The sequence below is a fragment of the Tupaia chinensis genome, unplaced genomic scaffold (genome assembly GCF_000334495.1).
Source record: "Tupaia chinensis unplaced genomic scaffold, TupChi_1.0 Scaffold000647_1, whole genome shotgun sequence".
Classification (NCBI taxonomy): Eukaryota; Metazoa; Chordata; class Mammalia; order Scandentia; family Tupaiidae; genus Tupaia; species Tupaia belangeri.
This window is the reverse complement of record NW_006160168.1, coordinates 2,130,019-2,149,115: the sequence shown is the minus strand read 5'-3', so window position 1 is coordinate 2,149,115 and position 19,097 is coordinate 2,130,019. Positions and strand designations below refer to the sequence as shown.

Genomic DNA, 19,097 nt, shown 5'->3' with positions numbered 1-19,097 from the left:
TCTTGTTACTGCTTTTACTTTCTTTCATTATTCATGATGGCACATGAGAAAGGGTAAGTGAGAAACAAGACACCAGGTCTGGGACTCAAACTATGGTCGACCCTGTGGGAGTCCAGTACCTTAATCACCTGCCTCCTGCTGGTCCCAATACACTTCATGGTAAGAGAGAGAAATAAGAATTTGATTTAATAAAATACATGCTTCACAGACAAATTAGGAGAAAAAAATACAAAATATTCAAATTTACTAAAAATAATATTTTAAAATGAAAATCAAAGAAGAAATTAAAATAGATAAATCTCTTGTTTTAAACATTTTACACACCTTGATTGCATAGTTAAAATTATTCTTAAAATTAGGTAGATAAGATTTCTTTCAAGAGGCATTTTTAAAACGTTTTCATGTATCCATTCTATTACTACTTTTCTATTTGATATATTTTTTAAATGTTGTTACCTATGAAGTATTTGGCCTTGAATCCCACGTGAGTGGGGCTGTTGTCAGACCGGAATCTCAAATACATGACCTCTCCCGAGGACACCTGACTGCTGGGCACAGACACCCCACAGAGTCTGGAGAGTATTGGTGCATTTGAATCACCTCCATCCCGCAACTCCAGGTAATTGGAAGTACAACTAAAATGGGGAAAGAATTCTGTTAAATGTGTAGGCCTATTGTTTTGACTTACTCTGATAATGTGGACTTGACTTACTTGCTTGGAGGATATTAGATCATCATTTCTGTAGCATAAGACACTATGACAGAGCCAGTATAAGCTGTGTGCTATTTTTAAATGCTGTCCTAAAGATAATACAAAAGGACTTCAAAAAATTCATACAAAATGCATGTTATGAAAAAACTACACATGGATTTTAATTACTTTCATACCAAGATGAATTTGTGCTTTTTTTAAAAAATAATATGATTTCTGGTTTACATATATTCAAAATATATTTTGTGGACTACAGTATGGTTTTTTTTTTTTTTTTTTTTGGAGAGATTTTCACTGTAAGGCGCGTGCGCTCGCCAGACAGACAGAGAGAGACATAGAGACAGAAAGCGAGAAATCACCCCCCAGGGGGGATGGTCACGCCACAATCCCTTCTCCTCCATTCTCCTCTCAGGATCTTGGGCACGCACACACACGCGCCCGGCGTGAGTTTTAAGCCACCGGGTCCGGGACGTGAACCGCGGTCGACTACGTGGGAGTCCAGCGACATAGCCATTACGCTAACTGCTGGTTCCCTACAGTATGGTTTTTAAAAGCATACATATGGTATATAATAATCAAATTGAGGATATACAAAGATTCATCTTTTTCAACACTGAATATCACATTAAATTGTGCACATTTGGCAATAGGTCTACTAGTTTTTAAAAAGACACGTATTAAATTGTTCATATGTTTTACTCTGCTATGGTTCCATTAAAATTTTTCTCATGAACCAAATTTGTGTTTTAATTCCATTTTCCATGAACTTTTCAAAGTCCTCTTGTACATTCTTTCATTCACAGCTTGTGAAAATACCAGTTTTACATATTTGACATTAAAGAATATTTACTTGCTTCATGTTCTGCATTAGTTTTACAAAGGTAAAAGCCATTTTCAAATTATTCCTTATAAATGACAAGAAAAAGTATTTTGTTTCACTGATATTTGATATATTTCACATAACAGATGAACTCTTTCTTGACAGCTCTGTGATCAGAGGTAATGGAGAGTCTCAGCTGGAATTTTCTATACCCACTAAAATAGAACAAGTATTTACCTAATGTATCTTGAGAAAGTCAAATGAACAATCAGTGCTCAGTGAGTAGCACGTAGTATTGTTTCTGGAGCCCAGAAATGGTAAGCAAAGCTCTCATAAATGCTCAGTGCTACACATGATTTCATGGAAATGAATATGTACTTTTGTTAAATGAAAAACACAGATTTTGACAGTCTATGTAGCTTTCCTTGTCTTCAGCATTGTAAGACTTACTCTCTGGCGTGAAACCTTTAAGAATTAATATTAAACAGAGACTGTAAAATTGAACTATGGTTACTTTAGTTTTGTTTTCTGACACTGGTGACCCTGGTGCCCCGTCACACAAATTCCCATTTGTTAAACAGATATTTTGTCATTATGACATTAAATATGAGGCTGGGCAGATAAATGCTCATCTGCCAGAAACACTATCTTTTTCCTGTGGGAGGAAGAACAGAGAACATAAATTCCAAACAGCCACCCTCAGTGTCTCCTGGAGGATGTGTCTAGGGTCACCGGGGACAGTATCTGTGTACATAATCTACTCAGCTCATGGCAGAGTGGCCGCCAGGCAATGCTTTCCAGCTTGAGGCATTAGCTTTTCTCCTTGTCCCTAGATTTCCTATGCAGCATGAGCTGCTGAGAAAAGAAGACATAAATTGTTCTGAGACATTGCAACTAAAAAATAACTTTGTGTTGGAGAAAAATTTAAATGGAGGTGACCTACTTGGGTGTTACTTCGATACTGAATTGATCTTCAAACTGCAGCCTTACGAGCTTTCCCGGAGGAGCTGCTATGATCCAAATGCAATCAGCATGCTGGGGATAATTGTCAGGGTGACTGGGGGAGGTCACGTATCCAGCAGAGTCAGCATCGTGGATGTAGATCCTGCCTCCACAGGCTGTGAAGAACACAATGAAATCAATATACAATCTGGTGAAGAAGGAGACAATCAACGGCTGCTATCATTTTTAAAAAATACTTTATCTGTATTTTCATTCTAAATTTCCTTTCATCTTGAATCAACTTCATTTTTTATTGGAATTTCTTACTCATGTATAATCATGGAGGGATATAGTATATCTTTTTAAATAATGCATACAGTGTGTAATAAATTCTGAATTTGTTAGTGAGGGAGTGAACAGGTGTGTAACTTTTCAATTTGTCAAATCATCTATTCTTATTAGAAATTTTACTCTTTCTTAAAGTCAAGAAAATGATTATAGCACACAGTGCATATGGCAGAACATTCTAGAAGCATGAATCCATGTCCACCACTTGGATAAGCATGTATAGCAGTTATAACTCCCCACTGATGATTCAGCTCAGTAGGATGATGCAGAGCCATGATCTTGATATGTTTAAAGACTAAGCAGATCTATTGGACTGTTGGAAAATTCATGACACATTTTTGCATAAACAAACACAGAGAAAATATATCATGACTTTTCTGACAACCCAATACATTTGTACAACTTTGGGCAATGGTTCAATACATTTCTTCAGCACTTAGACACATTTGAATAACAAGCGAGCAATGGCATGAGAACATTTACTAGCCCTTTTTAAGATGGAGTTTTTTTTTAATACTTCTTTTCTAAAATACCAAAGTGTTATATATAAATACTTACCTTTCAGCAATAAAGATTCTTCTAATAATTTCAGCAAACAAACTAAGCAGGGGTAAATGTTCTTACAATGCCAATGAAATTAACCTGTTCAATGACTTAGCCATACAGATACTTAGTCTGGTAAACTGGCAACATTTATTTCCAGTATCATTCGGTCACTATGGTCAGATCTAAGTTTCTTTACTACCTAGAACTTGCCCATCTTGCAAACTTTAAATTAAAAATCCCTTTCACAACCTTTAACTCTTTGCCCTGTGACTTCCCTCCAGACTCCCCTAGCAAAAACCAATTTCATGGTTGTGTTCCATTCACACCATTTGTGGGACTGATGCCATTGCAAATGTATGTCCTTCAATCTTAACACTGCCAAGCAACTCACCCATTACTTTTTATTTTTGGGGGGGAGAGGATTTTTTGCTATAGGGCACGTGCGCTCGCCAGACAGACAGAGAGAGACAGAGAGACAAAAAGCGAGAAATCACCCCCCAGGGAGGATGGCCACGCCGCAATCCCTTCTCCTCCATTCTCCTCTCAGGATCTTGGGCATGCACACACAAGCGCCCGGCGTGAGTTTTAAGCCACCAGGTTCAGGACTCGAACCATGGTCGACTACGTGGGAGTCCAGCAACATAGCCATTACACTAACTGTGGTCCCTCACCCATTACTTTTCATATAACTACAACAGCTATTTAAAACTTTATGATACTCTTTAAACCTGGAATTTTGCCTATTCCCTCTTGATTCTGAGCGCATGACATTGAATTCTGCTTTACAAAGAAATAGAAGAAAACAGGTGAGTCCCCTTGTTACCATCCTTAATAAATTCCTCTGTATCTCCACTCTCTTTTCCCCTGCATATTTTCTTCCTGTATCTGTGGATCAGATTCCCATCTCATCCTGTCTCTTCTCCAGGGATTTTGCTCTATTTTTTTTTTTTTTCCCTTTTGACTTTTAGTCAACATCTCTCTCTCTCTTTTTTCCCACTTTCATTCTTTTGTTCAGGTCACCAGTAACCTCAGTTATGCACCCCAATTTTTTTCGTTAATCCTTATTTTATATCCATAGCATTTAATATGATGTACCACAAAACTTCTTTTTTTCATATTTTTGTCCCTTGGCTTCTTAGACACCAAGCTCTTACTTTGTTTCTTTTACTCCTCTCACCATTCCTCCTGGTCCTTGGGGGCCTCTTGCCAGAGCTTTCTGGGGAGCCCTAAGAATATCTCCATAGAATTTTCATCTTCTCACTCTAAATAATCCCACAATTGACTCTCTTCTGCTCTTGCCCATGTGATGTGATGTAATGCCCCAGGATTCCGCAAGACTCTCACCAGAAGTGACCCTGGTACCTTGGGCTTCCAAACCATGCAGATTCAGCACAGCCAGCCTGCTATGGGATGGATGAGGAGGACGAGAACCACTACGTCTCACTGCTCAAGGATGTCTACAACACCTGACACCACAGGGACTTTATCTTTCAATGGCTCCCCATTACCTTTAGACTTTCATCCAATCTCCTTATGATGGTATCTGCGATCTTAGCATGATCCCTGTCCATTTCATCACCAGTATGTAAGTTCTCTCAAATCTTTAAATGTGCCCTTCTCATTACATTGAGACTTTATATGATGTCACCTCCTTCCTTCACAGGTTGGCAAATCTCTATTCATCTCCTTCCTCTGAGATCCTTCTCTGCTCCCTTGGGCCAGAGTAGGTGTTTCTCCAGGTGTTCACCTAGCCCCTGGTGCATTCCTCTATCTAGCACTTACTGCACCATATTTTGATGATGCCTTTCCTTGTCCATCTCCTCTATTGTGCTGTAAACTTCTTGATAGAACTTGATAGTTTGTAATGGTGTGAAGCACTTTGAAAATGTGTAACTAATTAATTAATAAGCCAATTAACTAGGTGAGAATGGAATGGTAGAAATCTCAATTGACTAAATGAAGAGGTTCTCTGGAGAAAGATGATATAAAATTAGGCAAATTTTATGTCAAAAATTATTCACATAAGAATATACAGTAAAAGCTAAGAAACAGGAGTGACATGGACATTGATATGGTGGAAAGATAGCCAGACATATTAGGAAAAGAGAAGGCTGGTTGTAGTTAGGAAAAATGGTTGAATTGGTAAGTATGGAAAAAAGAAGAGTAATAATATTGTTTGGATTTACCAAAAAATAGGTTTTTAAATAAAAAGATTTTTGTTTAAGTCTAAATTAAGAGCAATCAAAAGCTTGAAGGAAGAGGGGGAGAAGTTCATGGCCACAGCCATACTTAGATAAATAATATGTCCACAAAGGAATAAAAAAGGCATAGGATGGTCAAAGAAACCTTCAGTGTATCAGAATTATCGTTGAATATCAAATTTAAAACTATAAATCAAGACTGAGTCTATGTTGAGTGAAAATGGAAAAGATGAGTTCTATAGGGTGGACTGAAGTCTGCTTACTAGACCCACAGCACTAGTTCTCTGATCATGCTTGAGTGCCTGGCGAAATCCTGACCATTTGCGTCCCAGCTGCAGAGCTCAGTATGGACACAGGGAGGGATGAGAAGCTCCCAACCTACAAAACAATGGTGCTGGGTCCATGGAGCCGCATTCAGGTCCACTCTGTGCGCTAGAACTGAGTGTACTGGGAGTGGCAGAAGAACATTCCCTGTCCTCTTAGACCCTACTCAAGCTATTAGATAATTTTGTGTGTCAGTTAGTGGAGACTTATTTCTTCTCCTTTCCTAAAATGAAGAAATGATGATGATGATGATGTTTAAAATTTTCGTATTTGGGAGAATGTACACTAAAATACATGGTTTAACTGAGACTAGTAGGGACTTCACAGCCTTTGTTGGGACCTTTCTTCTGAGCAGTACCATGGGAGAAGAATAGGTCCATTTCTTAGCTAGAAAGGCAAATTAAAATTATATAAACTCCTTTATGTCATGAAAGATGGAGTACAAAAGTCCTATCCACTTATGTAATCAGCAATCAGGGATTAAGGTCATAGGATCTTTCTAAAATCTGTAACATCTTATTTTGGGGAGTGGGGGAGAACAAATAAAGATTTATTTATATTGCTCTTCATTGACACTACTCCCTTTTTGGAAACTATGTCTATTTATTTATATATTTATGCCCTCAATCAAATATTATTAAAAAGTAAATGTTGGACCAGCAGTTAGCATAATGGCTAAGTCGCTGGACTCCCATGTAGTCGACTGCGATTTGGACACCGGACATGGAAGCTTAAACTCAAGCCGGGCATGTATGCATGCGTGCCCAAGATCCTGAGAGGAGAATGGAGGAGAAGGGATTGTGGCTTGGCCATGCCCCCTGGGGGGTGATTTCCCGCTTTCTGTCTCTCTGTCTCTCTCTGTCTTTCTGGCGAGCACACGCGCCCTATAGCAAAAAGCCTCTCAAAAAAAAAAGTAAATGTCAGGACCAGCAGATGACATAATGGTTATGCTGCTAAAATTTCATGTAGTCAACTACAGTTTGATCCCAGATCTAGCAGCTTAAAACTCACACTAAGTGCATGTGCATGCATGCCCAAAATCCCAAGAGGAGAGCAGAGAAGGAATTGTGGCATGGCCATACCCTTGGGGGATGATTTCTCGCTTTCTGTCTCTGTCTATCCAGACAGTGCCTGCACCATATAGCAAAAATCTCCCTCTCTCACAAAAATGTAAAAGCCATAAAAATTAAATAATTATCATAACAATTACAGTAGAATTACATACAATTATAATTAAGATTAAGTAAGTAAAGATCACTGATATTATATATATATAATTAAATGTGTTATAGAATCAGAGGGTAATATGTTCATTTTAAAGAAAGCATAAAATTGATTACCAAATAAGGCAATTATAATTTTTATAACATTTCTATAACTGGACTTAACTTACAGCTAGACATTTTACAATGGAAAGAGCTAAAGAATTTCAGGAATCAATAAGGCTAGTTCATTTTATACTCAGGATATTTCACTGAACACTAACTAGACATAGGGACTTGGAAAAGCCCAAGCCTCACTTTACTTATCTGTATGATGAAAATGATGACATCTTCCTTAGAAAAATAGTCATGATGAGCTATTTAATATGTAAGGCATATAGCAAATACTTGATAATAGGTAGATATTCTTATTAACACTATTGCTCTACGTTCAAAAAACTTCCTTTTTCTCAAATCTATTTACTTCCTTTTTCTCAAATCTATTTACTTCCTTTTTCTCAAATCTATTTCAGCAAGAAAGACAATGTGATTGCAAGAAAGGTGCAGACATGTAATGACTCTCAGAAATACTTACCTAAACTCTTTGCCTCATATCTTATCTTAAATCCTTGTCCTTCATTACTATTATCAGAAATGAACTGAACAAACATTTGATTATCTGTGGTGAACAGAGTTGAAGAAGGACGGCTGCCACAGAAATGACCATTCCCTCTGAGAGGTCCCAAGGGTGGAGAATGGATATCGGGTCCATTTCTTAGCTGGAAAGACAAGTTAGATTGTGTAAACTCCTTTATGTTGTGAAAGATGGGATACACAAGTTCTACCCATTTATGCCCCCACAGAGGAAAAGCATCATTATGTTTCTTCAGTGATGTCTGCAGAGGAAGGGTAGCAAGAAGACCTACCACCAAGTAATCCCCCTGGTTGCAAGAAGAATCTCCATTTGGAATCTGGAAAGGCTGTTCGAAGTGGACAGCGATGGTCAGACCACTCTGAACCAGGACGTGCCAAGAGCAGTTGAGGTTGGGTGTGTAGGGTTCTGGATACTTGGGGGATGTGATAATCCCTCTGTCTGCATGCAGATAACCACCACAGCCTTCCCAGGAAGAAACAAAGGCAGGTTATTTAAATGACATTGACAAATGGATTTTCACACTTTCATGGTTTTCTTGGGAGGCTTCAAGGTGTAGGCAATAGAAACATGGTTTGAAACTAACCAGGACCAAAGTGTAGGAAATGATGAGCAGACAAGAGTTTAATGAGTACATATTATTTGGTACTCATTTTCTGATTGTTGTTAAGATCTGAGGTAGAGGTAAGAATAGAGATAACATACTTTCACAAAGCTTACTTTACAGATTGGGTTAATATACTATAAACAAATCTATAATATCTATGATAATTATAAATTCTATAAAGCAAAATGAAAGGAAGGAGGGAGAATCATTCTATATTATCTGGGGAAGTTAGGGAAGGTAATATCAGGATGACATCTGAGAAGAGAATTGAATGAAATAAGGGATCAAGCCAGGTGACTTTGTGAGAAAAGAATATTCCAGTCCAAAAACAATTACATAAAGGATGAATATGTTAGAGAGACATCATGAAAAACAGAAAGGTTGAGGCGGAATGAGAGATGTAAAAGATAGCATGGTCAGGTTACTAAAGACTTAAAGAACTTATTTTGAGTAAGAAAAGGAAGACATTGAAGAGCTTTGAGCATAATCTGATTCCTTTTTTAATTTTCTTTTTTGAGAGGTTTTTGTAATAGGGCCCATGCGCTTGCCAGAAGGACAGAGAGAGACAGAGAGATAGAAAGCGAGATATCCCCCCCAGGGGGGATGGCCACACCGCAATCCCTTCTCCTCCATTCTCCTCTCGGGATCTTGGGCACACACACACACGTGCCCAGTGTGAGTTTAAGCCACTGGGTCTGGGACTCGAACCGCAGTTTGCTACATGGGAATTCAGTGACATAGCCATTAAGCTAACTGCTGGTTCTGAGCATAATCTGATTTTTTTAAAAAAATTTAAGTACTTTTTGTTGTTGTTCTTGTTTTTGAGGTTTTTGCTGTAGGGCGTGTGCACTTGCTTGAGAGAGAAACAGACAAAGAAAGGGAGAAATACGTGTGCACTTGCTTGAGAGAGAAACAGACAGAGAGGAGAAAGGGAGAAATCACCCCCACCCATCACCCCCGGAGCGATGGCCACACCACACCTCTTTTCTCCTGGATTTTGGGCATGCACACACATGTGCCCAATGTGATTCTCAGGCCACTAGGTCCAGGACTTGAATTGGCTATCACCCATGTGGGAGTCGGCCATGTGGGGAGTCTAACACCTTAAGCGACACAACACATGTTGGCCCCAATTTTATTTAAATTTTAAAATGATCATTCAATCTGCAGAAAGTAGCTGTAGGAAGTGGAGGTGGAATAAACAGATGCAGAGTATCCAATAAGAAGGGGAGTGCCTGAGTCCAAGAAGGGACATCAGAGATTGGGACTAGGATGATACAGGAGAAATGGACAAAAGTAGTTGGAATCTAGATGTATCTTGAGGGCAGAACCACTGTGATTGCTGATGCTTGGGGTGTAGGGTGAGAGAGAAAGAGAAAACCAAGAATGACATCAGGATTCTTGGCTTAAATAACTTGAAGACTGTAGTTTCTGTTTACTAAGATTGCAGAGTGTGTAATAAACAGGTTTGGGGCAGAAAAGGGTGGGGATCAAGAGTTCAGTTTTCTTATGTTAAGCTTGAAACACCTTTTGGACATGGAGGTGTAGAGTACACATGTACACACACACACACACACACACACACACACCTAGACATGCATATATGTATGTAAGTCACAATGGTTCCACCCTCACCATATGTGTGTGTGCTTGCAGCATATACATGATGAGAGGACATATGTGAGAGAGAGTGAGAAGTTGGGAGTTGAGGAAAGAGAGAGTAAGTGGATGGAGGAGGCATTCATTTGCCAGTTGTCAGGGTGGCTCACCAATGAGTAAGTGCAGAGAGCTCACACAACTAGTTAAATTGCAGAGGTAGAAATTTACCTAGGTCTGTCTAATTCCACAGTCTATCCTCCTACACCACTAGACAGCCTGTCTCCCTTGAGTGTGAAGAAGATAATTTATCTTCAATTGCTCCATGCTTTATAAAAGATATATATAATAGTAAAAGAAAAACTAACTTTTAATGGTAGATTGAGAATCTTCTATAAAATTGTTTTCAGTTAAAAACGAGACTTTCAAAACTCTATGGACTACTTCTTTAACTTTAATCTGGTTTGAATTGAAAGTTATTAGTAGACTTCACATATTGCCAAAATTTGAAAGTCTCAAACTGTGTGGTAGCATCCTGTGTACTAGTCATACATATCCTCTGATTCAGCAAATTTATATTTCAAAAACAATGAACTCTTCTATCAACCCTCAAATGAATGATTTCCATCAAGGAATTATTGACGATATCTTCCACATTATGTTTACTGGCTATTACTTAGATTGAAGATGACTCTGACTTGTTAACTTTGTTGTGTTACGAATATGTGCTGTCTCCCAGTTCTAGCTCTCAGCAACACTGAAATTTATTTTAAAGATCTCACTCTTGGGGAACCAGCAGTTAGTGTAATGGCTATGTCACTGGACTCCCATGTAGTCGACCGCGGTTCGTGTCCTGGACCCGGTGGCTTAAAACTCACACCAGGCGTGTGTGCCCAAGATCCCGAGAGGAGAATGGAGGAGAAGGGATTGCGGTGTGACCATCCCCCGTGGGGGGTGATTTCTCGCTTTCTGTCTCTCTGTTTCTCTCTGTCTGTCTGGCGAATGCACGCGCCCTATAGCAAAAACCTCTCAAAAAAAAATTTAAAAAAAAAAAAAGATCTCACTCTTGGGACTGACAAAGTGGCGTGGTGGTTAAGGATACTGGTCTCCTGTATGGCTGACTGCAGTTCAGTCTCAGACCTGGATAATAATAATAATAATAATAATAATAATAATAAATGAAACAATTCTTTAAAAAAAAATCTCACTCTTGTGCCTACCGTGAATATACCTTTTCTGGGGGAAGATCCCCTACTCAGATCTAAGGCAGGAGATTCTTAATACAGCTTGACCACAGTGCTGTAAATCAGGACTCAGTACTTGACATAAGGATATCACCCAGATGTATCAGAGACCTTTGTCCTGGCATGAAAAAATGAGTCAAGTGGATTAAGGAGAGAGAAAAGGAGATGATGGTGAGATGAGATGAGTGAGAAGACAAGAGAAGGCAAGAGAAAGAAGAGAAGAGAAGAGAAGAGGAGAGGAGAGGAGAGGAGAGGAGAGGAGAGGAGAGGAGAGGAGAGGAGAGAAGAGGAGAGGAGAGAAGAGAAGAGAAAAAACAAATGTTCAAACACATTACTTTTGTGAAAAGATGCGTTGAATCCTGCCCTGGTCACACTTAAGTCAGAGGTGAAGTGGATGAACATGTACTCCCCAGTGGAACGGATGGGCCCAGGGATCTCTCTGCCACAGAGAACGGCGAGTGTCTCGGCCCTGTTATTGTCTCCTATAATCACAAAAGGAAACATCAATGTGAAAATAAGATGCCTTAAGAATCTACCCCACCACCACTTGTAACTCAGCCAAAGTGGCTCCCACATTTTTCTGAGAGCATTACAATTGCTAGGAGATAATGACATATTCCAAAAAGAAGGACACAGTGGGGGGTCACAGCATTCTGGCTCCAGCTTGCTATGATGCTGCCTGCCCTGTTCTTTACCTTTTTGATAAAGACTTCTTTGACAGTTCCCACTCTTTCTAAAAAACTGGCCACCAGTTCTTCCTGGCAATAAAATTCAAAAGCAGCATGAGTACATGGGGTTGGGAAGTGATCTAGGACCAGCACTGAAGTGTGTGTTAATTAGACACTCTGACCTTGGTGGCTCTGGTTGCTGAGGGTCAAGTATATGCAAGAGAGGAAAAGGTTGATTCTTCCATTTCAGATCCTATGCTAACAGTAAGAGATCATTTACCAAGAGGCATGCAACTTTTACATAGCTCTTTATTCAGTTCCAGATTTTTGTTTGTTTTGTTTGTTAAAGGAAACGCACTCGCGTAGAAGATGAGAACAGACAAGTCCAGCAAGTGTGCTCCCCATGAAGAGATGAAAAGCAGAGTGGGTCACCTCAGGCCCCCTTTTCCTTGGCTTCTTTTGGGTATAAGTTTCTCACATAGCAACTGCCCCAGCCAAAACCAGAATGGAGCCACGGAGACTAGAGCAGGCTTTGATTCTTTAGCTGGGAAAATGTGTGGTTTTATTTTGTTGTTGTTGTTTCCTAAGAAAAGGCTGAGAATTTGTAAATTTTGAGTTTTATAAAACTCAAAAACAGAATGTGAGACCTGAGAAACGTTGCCCTTTTACACAGCTATTAAAACCAATCCTTCCTGACACCACAAAAACTCATTATTAGCTTTAAGAAAACGTTATTTTCTATTTCCGGGATTACAACTATAATGACATTGTTATAAATTCGAGATACTTAGAAAGACATTCTTCAGAGGGCTTCTCACCTCTGGGAAACTTGTGTGTTTTCTGTTGTACGATTCAACAGTTTACCTCTTAGCTTCCTTCTGTACTTATCATGGTCACGGTGCTATTTTGCTATGTAATTCATATTATTTTTGTTAATTTACACTGTGATGACTGTAATACAAATTTTTTCAGTTTATTCTATCTCATATTCCACATGTGTATATTTTATCTCTCATTGAGACAGGGTTGAGCCTATTAATGCTTAAATTTCTTTTCTAAACTTCACCTCTGAGTATATGTTGAAACAATGCTTATCTTTATATAATTATTGTTGATTAACCAACTGATTAGTTGATAAATAACCCAGTAACCACAAGAAGGTTTGTTAGTCGTGCCATTTGAATCTATACTGAATACTAAAGCGTTTCTAGAGCCTACTAGAAGCTCAATATACAGATGCAACAAGCATGTATCTACTCTTGAGGGTGTGAGTCAAAGAACTATAAAGTCTAGGGCTAGAAGGTAACTTGGCAATTCTCTCGCTAGTCCAAATTTCTCATTTTAGTGATGTGAAAATTTAGGCTCTGTCTTTTTTTTTTTTTTTTTCTCAAGAGATTTTTGCTATAGGATACGTGCACTTGCCAGACAGACAGAGAGAAAGCAAGAAATCACCCCAGGGGTGATGGCCACACCACAGTCCCTTCTCCTTTATTCTCCTCTCAGGGTTTGGGCAAACATGTACATGTTCCCAGTGTGAGTTTTAAGCTGCTGGGTCTGGGACTCAAACCACAGTCAACTACGTGGGAATCCAATGACATAATCATTACACCATCTGCTAGTCCCAGACTCTACGATTTTAAAGGCTGACATTTATTGAAAAATTACTATATGCCACTTTAAGTGCTTTACATGTAATATCTGGTTTTGTCTTCACAATAACACCATTAGGTAGGCATAATTATTATCCCCATTTGGTAGATAAGGAAACTGTCTTCGTGGGGATGTAAGTCATGTTGCTATACAGAAGAGCATAGAGCATAGGGCACAGAAGTCAACAAAAGATTTTCACCCAGGCTGTTTAACCGTGAATGTCCTCAAACTATGCTATTACATGATTTATCTAAGGACACAAAGAAAGTACATTGGGACTAGATTAAAAAAAAAAAAACAAGAGCTGGGACTAGATTTAAAAGTTACTGTCTTTGGTATAATTTTTCTTTCTCTTTTTTCCTTTCTTTCTTTCTGCTGCCTTTTTATTTATTTATTTATTTTTTAATATTTTTCTCCTGATCCCAATGTAGTTTCATGGAACTCCAGTTTAGGGCCATCTTTAATGTGGACTATTTCTTGGTGCTCATCTGGAAAAGACTGATTCTGTTTTGAACCATGATAACAATGTGAAATGAATAAGCTGATAGGAGAATGACTCAGTTCTCCTGAAAATTCTGTAGGATCCTCTCCAGAGTGGCCCAGAAATGTACATAGGACCCTCTGGCCAAAGTCTAAGGGCATCTTTAGACAGGTCAACTGAGTAAATAACCAATTGGCTTTAGATAGTTGCTTCAGAATGTTACATGTCCTTGCTACTTAAGAGCAAAAAACCAGTCGCACCAAGAATAAATAACTAAAGAAGTGGGATTTAAAATTTAATTCTAAAAATATATTAACAATGTGCAAATGAACAAAATGCTCACCAATGGACACATTAGGCATTCAATAGCAACTTCTTCAATTAGTAGTTACACAAATGAGGAAAGAATGAGCCTATTGGGCATCTACTCATATTGTAGTGAGTAAAAATGCATAAATATGGGATAGGTCCCACAACCAGCTTGAAATATTTTTGTTGTTTGGGCATAATCCTCAAATTGCCAAACTCTCTCTCAAGGCACTCTATGCCTGAGCAAGGACTCCGATAAAATCTCTCCTAGAAATGTCCAAGTAAATTGAAATCTAAAGTATACAAATTTTACATCTACCAAATGTATGACTCTTGCTAGAGATGTTAGCATTTATTTTCCTGATCCTCACAAAAAGCCCAGAAGTAGGTATAATTCTCTTTCACAGTTGTTAAGACAAGTTTTGAGGCATTTAGTGGTTTGTGCAGTCTCACAGAAGAAGAAAAAAACTGCTTTCTAAAGAATAGGCTTCCAAGAGAAATTATTGTTGGAACAGAAAGCAACTCAATAGAATGTCACTTTTAAATCATAACTATAATCTACTTCGTTGATGCAGTTACCTACTGAAGATTTTTTTTAAGTTTCCACATGCATGTTATTTATTACACAAAAAGTGAAAAATGTCAATATCCACAAGAGTGCCTCTATGTGAGAAAAGATCATGGCTCCTCTGGGCAATAGGCTGATAGCAAAATGCTGATAGGAAAGACAGAGGGTGTCATGGTTTGTCACCCCATCATTTTCTGTAATGGATTTGAGTCTTTACTTGGGGTCTAGTCTCTACAGAGGGGAAACAAAACACCTCCACCATTTTATTTTTTCTCACTTATTGGATATCTAGGGATGAGGTGATAAAGGAGGTAAGATCTTGCACACTAGTAACCTGTGGACCAAAGCAAACACATTTTTTGCTTTTTCTCAGAATCTGCATTTTTTTGGTGCATCTGTTTTTAAGTTTTGGGTCCCCTTCCTCCCCGCCCCCCATGAAGAAGGGAGGGAGAAACAGACAGACAGGGAGAGAGCACTACCCTACAGGGTCCTGACATTCAGTATACTTAAGGAGGTCTTCAGATGCCAGCCCATCAATAGAGCCTTGCCCTGTGCTGAGCGACACAGAGTAGCTCATCTAGCTGTGTCGCCATTTGGCCCAGAGATCTGCATTTCTACAAGGTTCCAGGAGACACTGATGCTGCCAGTCTGCAGACCACACTGAGAAACACCAATGTGGAGAATGAGGCCACCCTACTGTTCCCTTCGAGTCTCTTCCTTTGCAATGGCCCATGCAAATTGTGAGGCATGATTTTGTACATGTTACACATTAGCATTATTCATGTCACTTACTCTTCATGGCGGCACCACACGTGTGTATAGAGGAGAAGATGCAAAGACTTTACCCCATAATTCTACCTATTCTACCCACAGATGAGGGGGACAACGAGAAATGAATATAACTATGAATATTTGCTCACTAGGATCTTTAAGCCATAGGTATAAAATGTCGATATTTATTTCTGAGGCTTCTCAATTAGAATGTAAAAAAACCTGAAAATTCAGACTATCATCTCATATTCAAGTCTCTTGAAAACACTCTAAGGATATTGTGATATCGCTGATGTTTTGTAACAGGCAACTTAATATTTTCTTCATATTCTTCAAAAATGGTAGCCAACTCTGGTATTTTAATGCCTTCATTGACAAAAATGTCTGAAAATTTACATAGAAGGCATGGAGGCAGTGAACAAGAATAATCGAATATAACTAAGTATGAGCCAGCGATGGAATTCAGTATTTGTAAAAAGAACACTTCTTACCATCTCTGATCACAAGTTTATCGTAGTCACACGTGCGGTGGGACTCAATGTCCAGGGAGAGGATGTTGAGTTCCACGGTAGAATCAGGAGACTGGATAAGCCACATGCAGTCAGCCCCATTATTGTAGCTTCCGGGCCAGCCTGGGGAGAATAGAAAGACTGGCCTGTCTCCTGTCCTTAGGAACCCACCACAAGCACCTAGGATGAAAAGCACCACATTTGAAATACCTCCAATGGAAAAGGAAGCAGTGATTTTTCATTTTATAGTGACAGTCTATACTGAAAAGAAACAACCAATTGTAACAACTTCCTCAAAGAAATGAATACGTATTAGGTTTTCGGGAAAGTCATGACATATTTTTCTGTTTTTCTGTGTAAAAATGTGGCATGACTTTCCCGATGACCCAGTATTTATTAGACCCACTGATTCAGACAGCCACGATCTTGTAATTTACATTTATGTAAGAAAGATACATTGTGTTCTACTTTTTCACCATAATTTTGCCATACAACGGGTTGACTATTGGGTGTTAATTATTAGATTTTGGGGAAAGTTAAAATATATTTTTCCATGTTTTAATGCAAAAATGCATCATGACTTCCCTAACAGCCCAACATTTGTTAAGCAGATATAACTATACATAGAAATCCCTTCCTACCTCCTACAACACTACGGTAGAACTGGCACATGTGTGCCATATTCTTCACCTTTGAGCATAGCTATTTATCCTGTAATTTACATCTAGACGACTTTGAAATAATTTTTTATTTTGTAAAATGGAACATTCAAAAAAGCACCTGAGCTTATGATTTCAGCTCTTCTTTGTTTACCTTTTTCTGGTTAAGAACTTTATCAATCTGTAACTCATAACGCCATAAAATTTACCTTTTAAAGTGGTGAGCTTAGTGCTTTTTAGTGTATTTAAAAGTCCTGAAACTCCACGTCCCCTTCTCCACTCGTCTCTCGCAACCACTAGCCCACTTTCTGTCTCTTTGGCTGTGCCCATCTTGGCACGTCATGTAAGTGACGTCCTGCAACACGGGCAGCCTTTTGTGAGTGGCTTTTTTCAGTTAACACCTTTCAAGCATCATCTGTACTCTAGGGTATAACAGTATTTCCTTTATTTTAAAGCTGCAGAGTATTCTATTACAGGGATATAACACAATCAAGTTTTTTCACTCACCAGTTAATAGACATTTGTGCTCTTTCTCTATTGCGAATAACGCTTTTGTGAATATTCATGTATAAGATTTCATAGGGCATATAATTTCAGTTCTCTTGGAGAGATTATTAGATAATACATTAAGTGCATGCTTAAACTTTTTAGAAACTACTAATTATACTCCATATTTGCCTATGCCATTTTACATTCTTACCAGCAGGGCAAAAGGTTTGAATTTCTCCACATTTTCACCGACACTTAGTATTGTCTGTCCTAGAAAGTATGGAATGTATATTTTCTAGTATGCCATTTTAACTTGCTTATCCTTTTACTATGTATTATTTGAGTTATTTTCTTAATGGTTTTTCTGGTGATTACAATTAACATTTCAACTTAAGACAATGTTATCAAAAGTTAGCATTAATTAATACTAAATTTGACTATTCTATAAAACTTTGTTTAATATAATATAATCCAACTTCTGCCCCCCTCATTCTCTGTGCTAGTTACTGTCATCAGATTATATCTTTGAACATTACAAGCTCATCAGTGTAGTTTTGCAATTTTTACATTATGCAGTAGTTGTCATTTTAAATCAGATGGCAGAAGAAAAGAGTTACAGACAAAAGTGAATTTATAATGTCTTTTATGTTTACATGTGCAGTTATATTTACTGTGTAGGGACTTTAATTTCAGCATGAAGGTCTCCCTTTAATATTTGTTACAAAGCAGGTCTGCTACTAATGAATTTTCTTAGTTTTTGCTTAAATGCTAGTAATGAATTTTCAGTTTTTGCTTTGTATTAATTTATACTTAATTTCAGGGTTATATTTTTCTGAATATAGAAGTCTTCTTTTTATAGGTTTTATGTCTTCCATATAAAAGGCAGGAGAGAGCGAGAAGGAAAGAGAGAGAGACCAACCCCGTAGGGTCTCCAGGCTACAATGCACCCCATTTCAGCTAAGCTGGATCATAGGTCTGCAAGTGCTGGAACACTGCTGGTATACGAACTGAGGACCCTTCCATGTGGTGGTCATGCTGCAATTTATTTCCCTCCACTTCTCTAGCCTGTCAGGACCCTGGGCATATGTGCATGCTCATGGCATGTTGCCACAGGGGCTGGGATTCAAATCATAGTCAGCCATGTGGGATTCAGCTCCCTCAGCACTGCACTTAACCACTGCACTATGGAGCTGATCCACAACCTTAGAATTCTTGATTGATAGTCTTTTCATTTCAGTACTTTGAATATGACATCCCACTGCACGCTAGCCTTCATGGTTACTGGGGAAAAATCAAGTGTCAATGTTGAGCACTTTTTTGTACAGAATGAGTCATATGCTCTTGTTTCTTTCAAGATAATTCCCTTTTCTTTGGCTATGACAGGAAAAATGGAGGATAAAAGATTGTGGTTTGACCACACCCCACTAGGGGGTATATTTGTTTTCTCTTTCACACTTTTTCTTTCTCTGACAAGCACATACACTAGCTGGGAAAAGAATAAAGCAAATAAACTTTAATCATTTAGGGTGTATTTAGTCATAGGACAAGTTCAGAATCTGAATATTCTTCAATGAGATTCCATAATCACATGCCCAATTCAAATATTCAAGGACCGAGGATTTTCTCTAAGAAATGTCTATTGATGGGCTAGCAGTTGGCATAATGGCTATGTCACTGGACTCCCATGGAGTCGACTGCGGTTTGAGTCCCGGATCCGGTAGCTTAAACTCACGTTGGGCACATGTGCATGTGTGCCCAAGATCCCAAGAGGAGAATGGAGGAGAAGGGATTACGGTGTG

At 38.6% G+C, this 19,097-nt stretch overlaps 1 protein-coding gene across 1 annotated transcript in view; it reads right to left on the bottom strand.

Annotated features, from left to right (window-relative positions):
• Positions 1 to 19,097, bottom strand: part of CUBN (cubilin) — a 327,155-nt gene that overhangs the window by 124,190 nt on the left and 183,868 nt on the right. Inside the window, 6 exon segments of the mRNA XM_006159747.2 lie at positions 457 to 635; positions 2,476 to 2,650; positions 7,691 to 7,874; positions 8,022 to 8,212; positions 11,530 to 11,676; positions 16,133 to 16,330. Coding sequence (XP_006159809.2) covers positions 457 to 635; positions 2,476 to 2,650; positions 7,691 to 7,874; positions 8,022 to 8,212; positions 11,530 to 11,676; positions 16,133 to 16,330 — 1,074 coding nt within the window.